Genomic DNA, 19220 nt, shown 5'->3' on the forward strand with positions numbered 1-19220 from the left:
TTCTTAATAATTTTTTTTTTTAAGTTTCCTGGTATAAAGGGTTTGTGTGTGTGTGTGTGTTTAAGTTTTTATTGTGAATTGAGTGATTGTTTGTTTACATGGAAGAACATGAGTTTTACACTTATCATTTTCATTGTCATGATTACAATTCCCTCTGTGCCTCATCATTCACCAGTATTTGCTTCTATTTCCTCTTCTTTTGGGAGGGGTGGGCAATGTACACAAAAACACTCAGGAATAAGGGTATATTGAGAAATAATAGCTTCATATTTTTTGTTTAATAAAGATTTTGTAGCAATATTTTTTGTCTTATGCTTGTATTTTTGTGGAATATTTTGGTGGTTATATGCCGTAGAATCTACTCCAATTCATAGTGACCTGGTATAGGGTTTCTCAGGCTAAAAATCTTTATAGGAGTAGAAAGCCTCATGGTTCTCCCAAGGAGAAGCTGGTAGACTCGAACTGCCGACCTTGCGATTCGGAAATGTATGTAGAAATACAAAATGATAGTGTGTCCTCATGTTGATCTCTAGTTCCAGAACCCACAAAGCAACAATTTGAAATTGTTGTTGCTAATATGTTTCAGTTGATGGCCACTGTCCACCCTTCAATTCATTAAGGTTGGGATTTTTCCCACCACTCTCCTACTGTTTCTACTTTTTGTCAGGAGCATTTGTATCATGTCTGCTGTGGGGATATTACAAAGATAAACCTTAGAAGATATAGAAACAATAGTTAAAGTTACATAAATTTCATGTTCAAAAACAAAGGGAAGATTCTGTGAAGCACAATGAAAGAAGGAACAGGTGGTCAAACATTTCCTTGGAAAGCCCAAAAAGAAGCACGTGGTGTCACGAGGGTGAATGTCACCCAACACAGATAAGTCATGGTCCCACCCCACCCCACCCTACCCCACATAGACCTTTTCTGGTACCAGAGCATACAGTAACCACCACCATCACCATTATCAATAAAACTGTTTTGCAAAATCTTTCTGCATTGAATTACATTATTAGCTACAACATTATTAGTAATTGAGCTGCAGCGTTTAAAAATTTTCTCTTTTTTTCCCTTTGTTTATGACTTCATGTTCAGAATAGTTAATGATATGGTGGTGGTGGTGGTTGTTATGTGCCGTGGAGTCCGTTCCGACTCATAGCGACCCTGTACAGGGTTTCCGAGGCTGTAAATCTTTACAGGAGAAGAAAGCCTCATCTTTCTCCCACAGAACAGCTGGTAGTTTCGAACTGCTGACCTTGCGGTTCGCAGCCCGAGTTAATGATATAGGCTCACAAATTCTAATTACCACAAAATTGTAGCTGAAACACCAGAAATTTGACAAAGTCGGACTCTGGAAACATCGGCAGCAATGAAAATAACAGTGCATTCTTGCAGTGTGTATACAAACCAAGGCACCACGATTCTATAGGTTATTGCTTGTTTGTTGTTGTATGTGACTGCAGTTGGGTAGTAAAGACAGCTCTGTCCAGAACACATTAGAAGGTTCCAAGAGCTTTAGCTTTGTTGCTAAGTGTCATGTAGCACTCATAGCAACCCTGATTACGATTTCAGAGGCTGTAAATCTCTGTGGGAGCAGAAAGCTGTATCCTTCTCCCTTTAAGTGGCTCCAACGCTTATCCTATAGAGCTACCGAGCTCCCTTTAGCCTTGTGTTGCTGTTAAGCGCTGTCGAGTCAGTTCCGACCCATAGCGACCCTGTGTAGGGTTTCCGAGGAGCAGCTGGTGAGCTTGAACTGCCGACCTTGCAGTTCAAACAACTTTGCAGTCTGGGGCATTAACCCACAGCACACACCAGGGTATATTGATATATGCGAACTGGACATATGGGAAATGTTTTTGTTGTTATAAATTAATACAGTGTTGTAAATACATTGCACAGAATATTTGCAGACTGTCATTTTGGTGTCCACCCCCCAACAGTGTCTCCTAGATTCGTCATGGCACCCCTTCAACACCTCCGTGACAGTGAATGAGGTAAAGCCAAATCGCCTACGAAGAAGAAAAGGGCGGCCTCTTGAAGATGAGTTGGTATTTTTACTCTGAGTTGGTATATTTTCCGTTTGTTTGTTTTCTGTTGTTAGTACCTGTATTCATCTTTTTCCATAACCAAGTCATACATGCACAATGGGGAGGAAATATATGCTAACATGTTTAGGGCACTTGTCCTCAGCGGAGTGGGGATTATGAGCAATTTTTCTGTGTTTTCCACTTGTTCAATGAACTTGTATCTCTTCTGACAAGGAACAAAATAAAGAAATCTTGATAGTTGTCATATCCATTCCACCAGAAGATCCAGTACATCCAAGAGCAGGTGGGCAGCTCGGGTTGTTGCTGTTAGTTGCCAGTGGGTCAATTCTAACTCATAGGGACCCTTTTGTGCAGCGTATAACTGCTCCTGGTAGCATAGTGGTTATGAATCGGGCTGCGAACTGCAAGGTCAGAAGTTCGAAACTACTAGCTACGGGAGAAAGATGAGGCTTTCTGCTCCCGTAAAGATTTACAGCCTCGGAAACCCTGTTCAGGGTCGCTATGGGTCGGAACCGACTCGACGGCACTTAACAACAACAAATAACTGCTCCTTAGAGCTTTCAAGGTTGTAACCTTTCAGAAAAGCCTATCTCCAGGTTTGTTTTCCAAGTCATCTCTGAGTGGGTTCCAACCACCAACCTGCTGAACACTTAACCGTCGGCACCACCCAGGAATTAGTGCTACAACTCTGATCTTTGTCCAACTCTCGCTCACTTCAGATACTTCCTAAACCCAGAGGGATGAATGACTGCTGTAAGCCTGATTGAAGTGAATTACGAGGCAGGGAGATCCCATCGCCAGGCCAGCGGTCTACAGAGGCATCTCTAGGGAGAAGCTCCTTGCGTCATGTGGGTCCGCCCCTTCAAGGGCCTGGGTACAGCGTGTTCTGCTGCCCAGGCGTCTGTCGTGGAAGCAGGATTTCCGCGGTTGTGTAACTGCACCTCGCGGTCTTGGAGAGAGCCTGGGCTTCGCATCCTTCCTCCTCCTTTCCCCTGATCTCCCGCAGCCGAGCCATGGCCTGGGCAGCGGGGACCCGCGGTGCTCTCGGTGAGCTCTCGGCGCGCACGCTGCTATTCGACCTGCCGCCGGTACTGCTAGGCGAGCTTTGCACAGTCCTGGACAGTTGCGACGGCGCGCTGGGCTGGCGCGGCCTCGGTGAGTAGGGCCCGCCGGCGGGGCAGACGGGAAGAGGCCGAGGGGGCCGCGGTGCGCACAGTGCGTTCAACTAGCCTCTGGCTCTAGGGAGAGAGCGCTGTTCGGTCGGGGGCAGCTGCGTCCGGCCTACTGGGCTGCCCGGGCCCGACCTTCTAAGGTCGGAACCATTGGTGTCTCTAAGGGAGTGTAAGGACGCAGACTGCACCAGATGACACCGTCAGGAGGGTGGACACAAAACTGTCTATAAAACTTTTGTGTAGTGTTTCAGCAGAAATTTGTTATTTTTCATAAGCTCAGCTTGTTACTGTTGTTAAGTGCTGTCGAGTTGGTTCCGACTCATAGCAACCCTGTATAAGGTTTCTGAGGAGCTACTGGTGGGTTTGAACTGCTGACCTTGTGGTTTGCAGTCCAGTGCTTATCCTACAACATCACACCAGGTATATTGATACTTACATGTATCAGTATACTTACAAGGCTAAAAAATACTCAAAGTTAATTTACGTTTTTGTACTTTCGCTGAGATTTTGTGGAGTCCTGGTGTGGCGCTGTGGGCTAATTCGCTGGACTACAAAGTCGTTTGAACCACAAAGTCGGTGGTTCAAGCTCACAAGCCGCTCCTTGGAAACCTTATACGGGGCCGCTGTGGGTCGGAACCGACTCGACGGCACTTAACAACAACAAATGAGGTCCTTCCAGAGTTGTCATTATTACCCAATTACAATGAGACTTCGAAACACAGCGGTTTTGTCTGCACACGCTGCTGTATGCCGATTTTCATTGCTGTTGATGTTTTTAGTCTCCGATGTTGTCAAATTTTTTGGTATTTTAGCTACAATATTGTGGTAATTACTACTTGTGAACCTGTATCAGTACTTGTTCTGAGAAGGCCTTAGTAATTAAAGGAAAAAGTAGAATTTTAAAATGCTTCCGTTCAGTTACTAAGAATGTTGTAACTGATAATGTGGTAATTCTATGTAGAAAGATTTCACAGAACAATTTTGTTGTATTTATAAAATTTAAGGGGGCTTCAAAAAGTTTGGGGGAAAATGGAATTCAGGGTTAATGGAATCTTTTCACGAATTTTTGGAAGCCCCCTCGTATTACGTTTAAGTACTGTATTATATTCATCACATATTACTCCATGATTAAAATCAATAATAAACAGTACTAAGGACCCGACTCGATGGCACTTAACAACAACAACAACAAGGATTCTGTATGGTCTGGTGCAGGAAAAGGTCCTTGGGTAGGATGAAACAAACTTAGTGATGTAATTGGGCAGAACCTTCACTTTCCTCTCCCTGGTGTTGTTGTTGTTGTTGTTGTTGTTAAGGGTTGTCAAGTCGTTTCCAACCCATAGCAACCCTGTATAGGGTTTCCAAGGAGCAGCTGGTGAGCTTGAACCTCTGACTTTGCAATTCAAATGAATTTTCAGTCTGCCACAGCACCACAGGTGTAATAAATATTCCATGTTGTTAAGTGCCATCAAACCACTTCTGACCCATAACGACCCTGTATAGAGTTTCCACGGAGCAGTTGGTGGGTTTGACCTTGTGTAAGTGGTGCAGTGCTTATAGCACCACACCAGGACGCCCTGAGACCCATACAGTAGCTCCCTCTTCGCTTTTAAAGAAACTTCCTATATGGTAATACTAAGGGATCTGTTGTTGTTAAATGTTGTCGAGTTGGTTCCAACGCATAGCGACCCTGTATAGGGTTTCCTAGGAGTGGCTGATGAGCTTGAACCTCTGACCTTGCAGTTCAAACTAACTTTGCAGTCTAACACATTAATCCGCAGTGCCACACACGGACTCAGAGGCTTGGAAATGGAGCCCTGGTTGCACAATGGTTAAGTGCTTAGCTGCTAACCTAGAAGTTGGCAGTTGGAACCTACCCAGCTACTCCCCACCCAGCCACGGCCCAAGAGACAGACAACCTAGGAAACCCTATGGAGCAGTTCTAGTCTGTGAGTCAGGAAACCCTATGGAGGGCAGTTCTGTTCTAAATCTGAATGACTTGAGGGCACACAAGAGCAGAAGTTTGGCAAAGGAAGATTCCAATAAGAAGCCATTTTATTTTCTGATTCAGTTTGAAATATTTTGTTAAGTCTTTTCTTGGTTCTGAAAAATTACCCCAGAATATAATTTACATACAAAAACATTTTTATCTCTCTGAAAGAATCCTAAGGAGTTCTGGTAGCATAGTGATTGAGTTGGTTGCTAACCTCAAGGTCAGCGGTTCAAAATTACCAGAAGTTCAGTGGGAGAAAGATGAGGCTTTCTGCTCCCATAAAGATTTACAGCCTCAAAAACCCTGTGCAGGGTCTCTATGAGTTAGAACCAACTCTACGGCACACAACCACCACCACCAAAAGAGTCCGGGTGTGGAAAAAATGGAATTCAAGATTAATGGAATCTTTTCATGAACTTTTTGAAGCCCCACAAGGCCGGCGGTTCAAACTCACCAGCTACTTCTAGGGAACCCTATACTGGGTTGCTATGAGTTGGAACCAACTTGACGGCACTTAACAACAAAATTATTTATTTTTTGTTGTTTTCAATGTACCCTCAAATCCCCAGCTTCATTAAACGGCAGATGAAATACTAGATTAAAAACTATTTGTAATTAACATGCCTCCATTTTCTTAAATAAATGCATCTTGCTTATTTATCCAATTTGGTGAAATGAAGGTTTATGCTAAAGAATGACTTTTTATTTCAATCTAGAAAATTGGCTCCCAAACCCCATATTATGCAAAATTAAGCAGCTGTCAGAAATAGTGGAGTACTAAGTATAATCATCACAAATAATTTCTATAAAAATTTTTGTTTTATTAATTGTAGGCTTTTTGCGGTCAGATTTTGTTACTTCATTATGTCACATTTAACAGTAGTTTAAGATAAACATGGTTTTATCAAAACACTCACTAAATTCTCTGAAATAGCTATTGTTTCTTACCAAAAATAGTAGAAGACTTGTGAGGAAAACAGTTGCTTGTTGCTTGTTGGTTGATTAGCACTGTGGACCTATTTTCTGGAATTGGAGCACTGTGCTTCCGGTTGTTTAAAAGTTGTTTGTATAGTATTGCTAGGTGCCATCGAGTCACAGCGACTCTGTGCACAACAGAATAAAACACTGCCCAGTCCTGTACAATCCTCTCAAGTGTTACATTTGAACCCATTGCTGTTGCCTCTGTGTCTGTCTGTCTCATTGGAGGGTGATTCTTCCTTTACTCTGTCCCTCCACTTTACCAAGTATGGTGTCCTTCTCCAGGGATTGGTCTCTTCTAATAACATGTCCAAAATCTGAGAGAGGATTCTGGTTGTACTTGTTCTAACAGATTTGTTTGTTTTTCTGGAAGTCCATGGTACTTTTAATATTCTTCTCCAACACCATAATTCTACGGTCTGCCTTGTAGTTGTTATGTTCTGCTGAGTCTGTTCCGACTCATAGCGATTCATAGGAACAGTTTGTGGTTTGCCTTATTCATTGTTATACATAGTATGTTGTTGTTGTTGTTAAGTGCCGTCGAGTCGATTCCAACCCATAGCGACCCTGTATAGTGTTTCCAAGGAGCAGCTGGTGAGCTTGAACTGCCAACCTTGCAGTTCAATCGGCTTTGCAGTCTGGTGCATTAGCCCACAGCACCACACCAGGACTCCATACATAGCATAAGCTCTCAGTAATTTTAAACTATGGTCCTTAAGTAAACATCTCAGCCCTTATGTAAATTCAACTCTTTTGATTTCTGAACAACAACAAAAAAAGAAACTTCTAGTATTCATCTGAAGGATAAGATCCCTCCCCACCATTAGGCATTTTTTAAATGGATGATGGCATGAGCTATATATGTATCTATAGATTGCCTATAGTTATTGAATTTGTGAGAGAAAAAAAATGTCTGAGTCCACGCTGTGGATGGATAGTGAAAGGGACTATTCATGAGGGAAGCAGCCGGTATATACTGGGAAAAGGGGGAGCATGTGCCCCATCTGAAAGGAGCAGTCGGCACTCAGCCCCGGTCACGGCTGCTTGTCAGGATGCCCAGCTCAGTGCTGCTTGGGTTTCACAGAAGCAGGCTGTCATATCATTTCTACTGCAGAGTGACCTACATGCACTTCAAACAACCTAACTTTTACTTAGCAGCTGAGCACTTTACCCACTGTGCTACCAGGGCTCCTTGATTTAAGGACAGTCCCTCTAATGCTCAGTACAACTCAGAGCCCCAAATTCCATTTAGGAAACAACTGTAATAAGTGACAGATAAAACTGCCTCAAGCTGATCATCATTCTTGATGGTAAATATCAAAGCTTTGCTTACACAGTCCCCTCAGGAAACAGGCAAGTCATACAGCAACATGATCAATGCATATAAGATTAAGTAGGCCTCTTGGTCTGGTGTGGAACCGCAGGATAAGCACTTGACCTCAAGGTCAGCAGTTCATACTTACCAATCTGCTCCTTGGAAGATCTAAACAGGGCCACTATGAGTCGACTATGAACTGACTATATGGCACTTCACAACAACAAAGGCCTGTTGTTCACAAGCTTGAAAGTCGAGGCAACTTGAGTATCTGTTGGAAGTGTTTAGTGTAATCATTAGCAATAATTCAGACAAAAATCTTTGTTTTATTAAATGCAGGCATGCAATCTGGTAAAGGTAAAACACAAACAAACCTTCAGGCCCTACCCCTGAAAGTACTGTTTCGGTAGGTCTGAGTTGAGGGAACAGCATGTCTCTGGGTTTTTGCCAGTACCATGTGATTCTAATGCAGCCTGGCTTGGGAACCATTGCTTAGATCAAATTTTCCTCTTTGGTGGTGGTGGTGTGCCATGGAGTCAGTTCCAACTCATAGTGATTCTGCATAAGGTCTCATCATTCCATAAATCTTTATGGAAGCATAAAGTCTCATCATTCTCCCTCAGAACAGCTGGTAGTTTTGAACTGCTGGCCTTGAGGTTAGTAGCCTGATTAGTAAACACTACGCTACCAGAGTTCCTTAATGGATTGAGTTATGTACCTCTAAAATACGTTGTCCTCGTGTGATGCTGTGGGCTAATGCGGCAGACTGCAAAGTTGTTTGAACTGCAAGGTTAGTGGTTCAAGCTCACCAGCTGCTCCTTAGAAACCCTATACAAGGTCGCTAGGAGTCAGAATCAGCTAGATGATACTTAACAACAACAACAACAACAAAACATGTTGTAAATCCTAATTTCTTTGTCTGTGGCTTTATTCCCACTTGGGAATGGGTTGTCTTTGTTATATTAATGAAGTAGGAAGGATTAGTGTCTGTTGTATCTTGAGATAAAAGAGCTTAAACAAGCAGGCAGTGGAGACATGGCGTAAAATTGATACCACGGCACATGGAGATCTACAAGGGACCAGAAACAGAAGAGACAAGGGCCTTCCTCCAGAGCTCTCAGAGAGAGAAAGCCTTCCTTCCCCAGGCAGGAGCCAGTGGTCTGAATTCAGACTTCTAGGCCCTTAAACTGTGAGAAAATATGTTTCTGTTTGTTGAAGCCAGCCACTTGTGATATTTCTGTTATAGCAGCACTAGAGAACTAAGACATGCATGTAAGTTACTTTGTTATACTTTTTTCACTGCTCCACTTCTCGCTTTCCCTCACAAACCACATCCTATCTGCTAGCAAGTTTTGTTGGTTTAGCTTCAGAATGTATCTAATAATCTAACCATTTACCACCACCACCACAGCCATTTGGTTCCAAACCGCTATCAGATCCCACCTGGATTAGCTCATCAGTTTCCTGACTGGACTTCTGGCAACTGCCCCTTTCTGCCAGTCTGTTTACAACACAGCAGCCAATGAGCCTATTAAAGTGGTTACGAGTCAGCCTACTAACCTCAGGTCAACAGTTCGAAACTACCAGCAGTTCCGCGGGAGAAAGATGAGCCTTTCTGCTCCCGTAAAAATTGACAGCCTTGGAAACGCTATACAGGGTCGCTATGAGTTGGAGCCGTCTCCACAGCACATCACTACCACCATCATTATTCTACTGTGAACCCTCTATTCAGATTCCATCTCATTCAGCAGTAAAAGAGTATTCTCACCTTGTTCTCCTTCATAGTCCGTCAACTCCAGCTACACCGGTCACTTTGTTGTTCCTTAAATATGCAAGGAACATTCTTCCCTCAAGCCATGTTCAGTCTTGCTTCTTCACCTCCTTCTTGGGTTAAACTATCATTTATCCTAATGACTCTTACAATGAAACCCTTGTTTAAGAACCTTTTCTACTTGACTTTACTCTATAGCATTTATCAAAGTCCTGGAGTGGTCCTGTGGGTTAATGTGCTTGACTGCAAGGTCCATTTGAACTGGTTCAAATTCACCAGCCCCTCCTTGGAAACCCAATATAGGGTCCCTATGAGTTGGAACTGTCTCGATGGCAATTAACAACAACAACTTAGCATTTAGCACCTCTCACATACTTCATATTAATATATATATTTTGTTTACTGATCATCTATCTCTGTAGGAAATTAGCTCCATGAAGGCAGGGACTTTGGTCTGCCTTGTACCCTTATGAATTCCCTAGCATCTACAGTTGTACCTAGAACAAAGCAGACATTTAGTAAATATTTGTTGATTGAATGAATTAATGAATGAACAGACATTTATCAAACATCCAAAATTTGTTGGGCAGAAACTTGAACTTTATTCAATAGTGCTGGCTACAACACTACTTAGGGTATTTCCAATATGATGTAGGCAATAGACTTTCATGTTGTTGTTGTTAGGTGGCTTCGAGTTGGTACCAACTCATAGCGACCCTGTGCACAACAGAATGAAACACTGACCAGTCCTAGGTCAACCTCACAATCATTGCTACACCTGAGCCCATTGTTGCCGCCACTCTGCCAATCCATCTCATTGGGGGTCTTCCTTTTTTTCTCCAACCCTCCACTTTACAAAATATGATATCCTTCTCCAGCGACTGGTCCCTTCTGATAATATGTCTGAAGTATGAGAGAAGTGAGGCCATCCTGGCTTCCAAGGGGCACTCTGGCTATACTTATTCCAATGCAGATTGATTTGTTCTTTTGGCAGTCCATGGTACTTTTTAATATTCTCCTCCAACAATGTAACTCAAATGCATCCATTCTTCTATGGTCTTCCTTATTCACTGTCCAACTTTCACATGCATATGAGGTTATTGAAAATACCATGGCTTGGATCAGGTACACCTTAGTCCTCAAACTGACATCTTTGGTCTTCAACACTTTAAAGACAACTTGTGCAGCAGATTTGCCTAATGCAATACATCATTTAATTTCTTGGTTGCTGTTTCCATGAGTGTTGATGGTTGAGCTGAACAAAATGAAGTCTTTGATAATTTTTCAATCTCTTCTCCATTGATATGGATATTGTTTATTGGTCCAGTGATGAGGATTTTTGTTTTATTTACATTGAGATGCAATCCATACTGAAAGTTATGGTCTTTGATCTTCTTCTATAAATATTTTAAGCCCTTTTCACTTTCAGCAAGCAAGGTTGTATCAGCTGCATGTCACAGGTTATTAATGAGTCTTCCTTCAATCTTGATGCCATTTTTCTTCATATAATCCTACTTCTTGGATCATCAGCATACAGACTGAATAAGTATGATGAAAGAATACAACCCTGGCACACACCTTTCCTAATTTTAAACCATTTGATGTTCCCTTTTTCTGTTTGAACAACTGTCTCTTGGTCTACGTACAGGTTCTTCATGAGCACAATTCAGTTTCCGGAATACTCATACTTCTCAATGTTGTTCATAACTTGTCATGATCCACACAATTGAAAGCCTTTGCATAGTCAGTAAAGACCAATAAACATCTTTCTGATATTTGTTTGCTTTCAGCCAAGATCCATCTGACTTTTATACAAGGGCAGAAAATATAAGGAAAAGTGGGGATTAAAATCTAAGTATGGAATTAAATAGCTTTTGAGATTCAGACTGAAACCCTTGTATGAGGAGTGAACTATTATTAAATTCTCTGACAGAGATAGTTAATGCCCGGTCCTTATCTGGGTCTAGGGATGAGAGTGGGCCAAATTGAAGAAGGACACTTGAAAAATCATACACAGTCCTACCCTGTTATGAAGTATAAACCCTATTCATGTAAGGAGTAAAACATGCAGATAGGCTTAAGTATGGATGTGTAATTTCTTGTAAATTTTTACTGTTGTTATTGTCAGTTGCCATTGAGTTGATTCCAACTCATAGTGACCCCATGTGACAAAGTCGAACTGTCCCATCGGTTTTGTTGGAAGAAGGACAGCCAGAATACTTCTTAAAAATGATGATGGCGAAGACTGTCTCACTTACTTCAGACACATTTTCAAGACTGGAGAATGACATGATGCTTGATAAAGCAGTGGGTCAATGAAAAAGAGGAAGACCCTCAACCAGAAGGACTGACATCGTGGCTGCAACAATGGGCTCAAACACAGAAATGGCTTTGAGAATGAACCAAGACTGGGCAGTGTTTTATTCTGATGTATATATGGTCATTACAAGTTGAAACTGACTTGACAGCTCTGGTAGTGTAGTGGTTACTAATCAGGCTGCAACCTCAAAGTCAGCAATTCAAAACTACCAGCTGTTCTGTGGGAGGAAGATGAGGCTTTCTGCTCCCATAAAGATTTACAGCCTCGGAAACCATGTACAGAGTTGCTATGAGTTGGAACCGACTCCATGCACATAACCACCATCAACAAAAAACAGCAAATCTTTAATAAAGGAGCCTTGGTCATGCAGTGGTTAAGCATTTGCATGCTAACTGAAACATCAGAGATTCTAACTCACCAGCTGCCCTTTGAGAGAAAGATGTAGCAATCTGCTTCCTGAAAGATTACCCATAAAACCCAAACCCACTGCTGTCCAGTTCATTCAGATTCCTAGTAACCCTATACGACATGGTGGTGTTCTTCAGTGCTGTTGAGTTGGTTTCAACTCATAGCAACCCTGTATAGGGTTTCCGAGGAGCAGCTGGTGGGTTTGAACTGCTGATCTTGTGGTTTGCAGTCCAGTGCCAATCCTGCAGTGCCACACAGGAGTCCACTGGACAAGGTAGAACTGTCCATAGGGTTTCCAAGGCTGTACATCTTTATGGAAACAGACTGTCTCATCTTTCTCTCGTGGAGTAGCTGGTGGGTTCAAACCCCCAATCAACCCCCCAGCACCATCGCACCACCAGGACATCTCCATAAAGATTAAAACCAAAAAATCCCAAATCCATTCCCATGGAGTCAAATTCTTATTTAAAATGACCCTAGTGTTCAAACAATTCGTAGCGTAGTGGTTACGAATCAGGCTGCTATCCTCGGGGTCAGCAGTTCGAAACTACCAGCTGTTCCGTGAGAGAAAGATGAGGCTTTCTGCTCCCGTAAAGATTTACAGCTTCGGAAATCCTGTACAGGGTCGCTATGGGTCAGAACTGTCTCCATGAGACATAGTGACAACAACAACATAGTGTTAAAACTGCCCTATAGGTTTCCAAGGCTGTAAATCTTTACAGAAGCAGACTGCGGCATCTTTCTGCATAGGAGCAGCTGGTGGATTCCAAGTGCTCACTTTTTAGTTAGCAGCCAAGCACTTAACTACTTGAACCACAAGTGCTCCTATTTGTAAAAATTACAGCCTTAGCAAGACTATGGGGTAGTTCTTCTCTGTCCTACAGGGTAGCTATCAGGCAGAATCTAATAGATGGCACTGAGTTTTTTTAAAATTTTCACTGAAGGGAATTGCCAGGTCTTTCTTCCTTGGCACTGACCTTTCCATTACAAGCCAAGCACTAAATATAAACAGTAGAGCAAACTTACACTTTTGAATTGTGTTTTGTTCTGTTCTACATTTTTAGGAACTGAAAATAGCTTCACTTTTAAAGGTTCTTTTAGAATTTATTTTTTCTGCTTTTGTAGAAAGCAAGCACAATCATTACTTTTCCTATTATGTATCTTAAAGCAAATTTTGCAAGAATACAGTTTTAATTTCCTAGGGGGTTTTGGCATGTGGCTCTATGCAAATCTGGATGCCAAACAAGGGTGTGTAGCATCTGCCTAAAAAACCCCTTCAGATACATATTTGCATATGATGTCATGATTTCTACAGCTGAATTCCCCAGTGGTTAATGATAGCTAGATAATCCTACATTCTCTAAACAACCTCTGAAAATTGAGCGTTTGTTAAACAATCAGTTCTCTTCAGATGGACTTTTTGGTTTCTAGTATACCACAGTGTCTTTGAACAAAAGATTATTTGCCTTCCAAAACATGATATTATGCCATGCTTCACTACAGCATATTTTTCTTAATTTGCTTTTATATTTTATAATGTTCTTAACTTTACAACACAGTTGTTTAGAACTTCTGCTTTATTTTTATTTCTTTTATAATGGGATTGAATAAAGTTCTATTTTTAGAAGGAAACAAGTAAGGAGGGATTGGAGAATCTATGGATACTGAGGAATATAATTAACATGCCATGAGTTTGCATTCCTGCAACATCAGATTGAAGCTATTGTTTCATAGAATTTGATCTACATGGGTTGTGCTTTTTATGGAACCTAATAATACTTTTTAGTAGTTTCAATTCATAATGCATCATCATTATAGAACTGCTATTAAGATTGCACTGTGAATCTCCAGTTAGAGAAAGACCCAACAGATTTCATTTCTAGACTTTGAAGCAATCTATGCATGCAGCCAGCATTCATTTTAACTAAATCCTGGGCCAGTTTTACACAGTGAATTTGTGTGATTAGAAAGTTGCCTTTACCTAATCTAGCTTTTGTTAGACTTAGTGCAAACTCAGAACCCTTTGCCCCATCTGTGTTCAAATCCATCGCTATCGAGTCGATTCTGACTCATGGTGATCCTTCATAGGGTTTCCAAGAAAGGAGATCTTTATGGGGCTAGAAAGCCTCCTCTTTTTCAAGTGGAGCACCTGGTGGATTTGAACTGTTTGTCTTGAAGTCGGCAGCCCATTGAATAACCCACTACACAACATGGGCAGGGAACTAAAAAGTCTCAATTCAGTCAGCATCTGTTCATTCACCACCTCTTACCCATCCCACCCCTTCCCTGCTCCCTCCCCCACCCCCCAGCTAAATCTCAGAAATGTGCTTCAGGGAGAGCAGTTCTCAGCCAAGTCAAGGGTTGGAGAACACAGTAGACTGGTGCACTTGAAAAATGAAAATCGGAGCTAAAAACAAGAGTTGAATGGAAAGATTTGGGAAAACTGATAACTCTCCTTTTCCTACTGTGAGATCTGTGTAAGCTATAAAACGATAGTACCGTTTTACTAGCAAATATTTCCACCACGTGGTTTTCTAAATACAACTTCCATCTTTGCCTTACCTTCTCAGAAACCTTAGATAAGTCCCATTGCTTTCACGATGAAGTTTAATTTCTTAGGTTTGTACTTGACCTGTCATAATCTGTCCCTTCATGCCCTCTTCTGGAACAAGTCCCTGACTGCCAGCCCTTTCCTCTTCCATCAGCCTATTTAAACTGTGCCCTATTCCACCCCTCCTGCAAAGCCAGCTGATGTCCAGTCACCCTCATCTTTCCCCCTGACATTGAAAGGTGATATTTGGAGTTTCCTCTTTGGAATGCCAACTTTGAAATCAGGATGTGTTTTAAAGACAAGGTGTTTTAAAGTCAGTGCAGACTAGGGAAGGGCAGCTACATTTAATGTGTATTTTGGGTGGACTGGGGACCCTGGGTGGTACCTCGGAAGAAATGCCTGGTGATCTGCTTCTGAAAACCCTGTAGAGAATTGCCAAACCACTAGGAATCATGACCCAACCAATCATGACACATATTTTTGGGGAAGGGAGGAACACCATTTAATTTATGACATTTCACCCTTTGCTTCCCACAATGTATGTCCTTGCCACATTTTAAACACTTTCATCCATGTATATTATCCCCAAAGTCTTCCAAAACTAAAATTCTAACCTGGGACAAAATTTTTAATAAAACCAACAAAACTCTGTGGAGTACAGTTTTATTCTGCAACACATGGTCAGAATTGATTCTACTGCAACTTTTTGTTTGTTGTTTTTTTTTGGGGGGGGTGTTGTTTTTACTTCAGAGAGCATTTACTAATGAGACATTTGAGATTTTCCATTAAGGCTGTGACTTGCCTGGAATTGCACTGTGGTGGGTGGCAGGCTCCCACCGAACCTGCATGCACCCACATGCAGCTAGAGGCCCACAGTGCTCTATTTTACTGCCAGCTTTTCTCCTCAGAGTTCACTCTTTTGTGGAGCTTTCACACTTACACTCAAGTGATTCCCTCACATCCTCCACCTCCACCCCACTGCAGGAGAGCATACCAGCATACCCTAAGTAACTTGTCCTTAAATATTGGACTCTCTAGAAATGCTCATAGTTTTACAGTTGGTTTGAGATCTGCTTGTTTCCTTCCTCCTTTGCCCTAAAATACACTTTAAAACTTGGAAGTTGTACAGAAAAGCAGTATGATTTTTTACTTGAAGATTCCTGTGAATTCAGGGGGCTCTAAAACCCATATACAGTCAGTACAGCTTTAAGCTATTTATACCACACCCTAACTAAATCATATATGCTATTTTTGAGCAATTAAAAGCCCAGTATCTCAGTAAAATTTTTCCTTGATCCCACTCAGATAGTGGGCCCCTGATGTGGTGCTCTAGAACCAGCACTGGACTGCAAACCACAATGTCAGCAGTTCAAACCCACCAGCTGCTCCTCAGAAACCCTATACAGGGTTGATGTGAATCGGAACTGACTCAATGACATTTAACAACAACAACCAAGATATTGACTTGTAATTCGTCAAAAATATTCACCAACAAGACGGGGTAACAAAAATTTTAAAACAGCATTCCTTACTAGAATGAATCTAACTGTAATACAAATGAATAACCATACTGAAGACGGTAGGGAGAAAAGAAGTGGCCGAGCTCTGGTAGCGTAGTGGTTACGAATGGGGCTGCGAACCTTAAGGTCAGCGGTTCAAAACTACCAGCTGCTCCACGGGAGAAAGATGAGGCTTTCTACTCCGGTAAAGATTTACACCCTCGGAAACCCTGTACAGGGTCGCTATGGGTCGGAACCGACTCGACGGCACTTAACAACAACAACAACAAGAAGTAACTTTGACAGATAACACCTTAACGGGATACTCTAAGACTAAGAGCAAAAAACATTGTATATAAATGTCCTCATTCAGTGAGCAAGTGTGTTTCTTACACAACAGCTCTGAAATGATTTATGTGTACAGTTGAATTGAGAAAGCAAATGAATATACTGTAGATGTGAGAGCAGAGCTTCTTATTATTTGAGGACTAAGTTATAATGAGGAAAAGATACAATATAGGATTAGAACCAGCTCATTTTAATTGGCATTGTGCTTGCTGTTCGGTGACCTCAAGTTGGTTCTGAGAATGAACTACTGCCCAGTCCTGGTCCTGTGCCACCCTCACCATGTTTGAACCCATTGTTGGAGCCATTATATCAGTTCATCTCACTGACGTTACTTCAATTTTCTGCTATCACTTCATTTTATCAAGCATGATGGCCTTCTCCAGTGGCTGCTCCCTCCTGATGACGTGTCCAAACTGCACAACACAGAGTTTCTTGCCATCTCTTCACTTCCAAGGAGCATTTTGACTGTACTTTTCCCAAATACATTTGTTCTTTCTTCTGGCTGTCCAGTTATTATTTTTCACCAGCACCATAACACAAATGCATCAATTCTCCTCTGGTCTTCCTTATTCATTGTCCAGCTTTCACATGCATAAGGAGGTGATGGAAAATACGTGGCTTGGGTCAGATACATCTTCATTCTCAAAGTGACATCTTTGCTTTTCAGCGCTTTAAATAGATCTTTAGTGGCAGATTTACCCAATGCACTAAATCCTTCGATTTCTTGATTTCTGCTTCTGTGGGTGTTGAGTATGGATCCAAATAAAATAAAAACCTTGGCAACTTCAATTTTTTCTTCATTTATCATGATGTTGTTTATTGGTCTAGTTATGATCATTTTTGTCTTATTTATGTTGACATATAATCCATATTGAAGGCTGTTGTCTTGGATCTTCATCAGTAAATGTTTCAAGTGCTCTTTGTTTTCAGCTAGCCATGTTGTGTCATGTAGATATCAAAGATTGTTAATTATCTTCCTCTAATCCTGATGTCCCCTTCTTCTGCATGTAGTCTAGTTTCTCAGATTATTCGCTCACCATGGTGGTGGTGGTGGTATGGTGAAAGGATACAAATCTGACACACACCATTCCTGATTTAAAACCATTCAGTATCCCCTTGTTCTATTTGAACAACTGTCTCTGTCCATGTAAAGGTTCCTCATGAGCACAATTAAGTATTCTGGAACACCTATCTTTTCAATGTTATCCATAATTTGTTATGATTCATATAGTCAGATGCCTTTGCTTAGTCAATAAAGCACAGGTAAATATCTTTCTGATGTTCTCTGCTTTCAACTAAGATCAGAGAATATCAGAAAGATATGTCATCTGACATCAGCAATGATCTCCCTCTTCCCACATCCTCTTCTCAATCTGGTATCTTCCTGTTGATGTACTGCTACAACCATTTTTAAATTATCATGAGCAGAATTTTGCTTACATATGATATTAATGATATTGTACAATAATTTCTACATTTTGTTGGATCACTTATTTTCAGAATGGGCAATGAACATGCGTCTCTTCCAGTCGCTTGACTGCATAACAGTCTTCCAGATTTCTTGCTATAGATGAATGTGTGCTTCCAGCATCACATGTCCATTTGTTGAAGTGTTGCAATTGATATTTCATCAATTTCTGGAGACTTGTTTTTTGACAATGCCTTAAGTACAGCTTGAATGTCTTCCTTCAATACCATCCATTCTTAAATCATATGCTACTTCTTGAAATGGTTAAATATCTGCCAACTGTTCTGTGGTACAATGACTTGGTTTATTCCATCCCACTTCTTTTGACACTTCCTGCTTCATTCAATATTATCCATAGACTTCTTCAAAAGATGCTTGAATTTTGTTTCCAGTTCTTTCAGCTTAAGAAATGCTGGGTGTATTCTTTCCTTTTGGCTTTCTAACTATAGGTCTTTGCACATTTCCTTACAATGTTTTAATTTTTCTTCTTGGGTTGCCCTTCAAAATCTTCTGTTCTGCATTTTTACTTCATCATTTTTGCCATTTGCGGTAGCCATTTCTACATTCAAGAAAAAGTTTCAGAGTATCTACTGAAACCATTTTTGTTTTTTTAAATGACATTTTGCTTTCTTCATGTCATGGCATGACTTGTCTAGTCTTTACTCAGTAGTGTTCAAGACATCAAATCTGTTCTTGAAGTGGACTTTAAAGTCAGGTGCAATATACTGATGATCGTACTTTGGCTCTCATGGTTGGACTTGTTTCCATTTTCTTCAGCTTCAAATTGAACTTTGTTTGATGATCTATTATGAAGTTGACCCCTAGCCTTGTTCTAACTGATGATGTTGAGCTTCTCCATTTTCTTTTTCCACAGATACAGTTAATAATTTGATTCCTGTATATCCCATCTGGTTAGGTCCATTGTATAGTCACCATTTATGTTGTTGGAAAGGGTATTTCTAATTTTGATCTTGCAAAATTCTATCATGCAATATCTGGCATCATTTATATTACCAGGGTCATATTTTCCAACTATGGATCCTTCTTTGCTTCCAACTTTCACATTCTAATCACCGGAATTCTTCTATTTCATCACCGCTGGCTTTAGTGGTTGGTGTGTAAATCTGAGTAATAGTTGTATTAATTGGTCTTACGTGTAGATGTATGGACATTATCCTATCACATACTTTAAGATAGATCTTAAAATGTTCTTTTTGATGATGGATGTGACACCATTCCTCTTCAATTTGTTATTTCCAGCATTAAGAAAACCTTGTGGTTGTCAGATTCAAAATGATCAATACCAGTTCAATTCAGCTCACTAATGCCTAAGATAAGGAGCTCTGGTT

The 19220-nt window shown here is 41.1% G+C and overlaps 1 protein-coding gene across 1 annotated transcript in view; it reads left to right on the forward strand.

Moving 5' to 3' along the window:
- Nucleotides 1–3061: 3061 nt before the first annotated feature.
- Nucleotides 3062–19220, forward strand: part of IRAK3 (interleukin-1 receptor-associated kinase 3) — a 90641-nt gene continuing 74482 nt past the window's right edge. The window contains 1 exon segment of the mRNA XM_006859610.1: nucleotides 3062–3203. Within this exon segment, the coding sequence (XP_006859672.1) occupies nucleotides 3062–3203 (142 nt within the window).

Source organism: Chrysochloris asiatica, unplaced genomic scaffold (assembly GCF_000296735.1).
Source record: "Chrysochloris asiatica unplaced genomic scaffold, ChrAsi1.0 scaffold00033, whole genome shotgun sequence".
In the NCBI taxonomy this organism is placed as follows: domain Eukaryota; kingdom Metazoa; phylum Chordata; class Mammalia; order Afrosoricida; family Chrysochloridae; genus Chrysochloris; species Chrysochloris asiatica.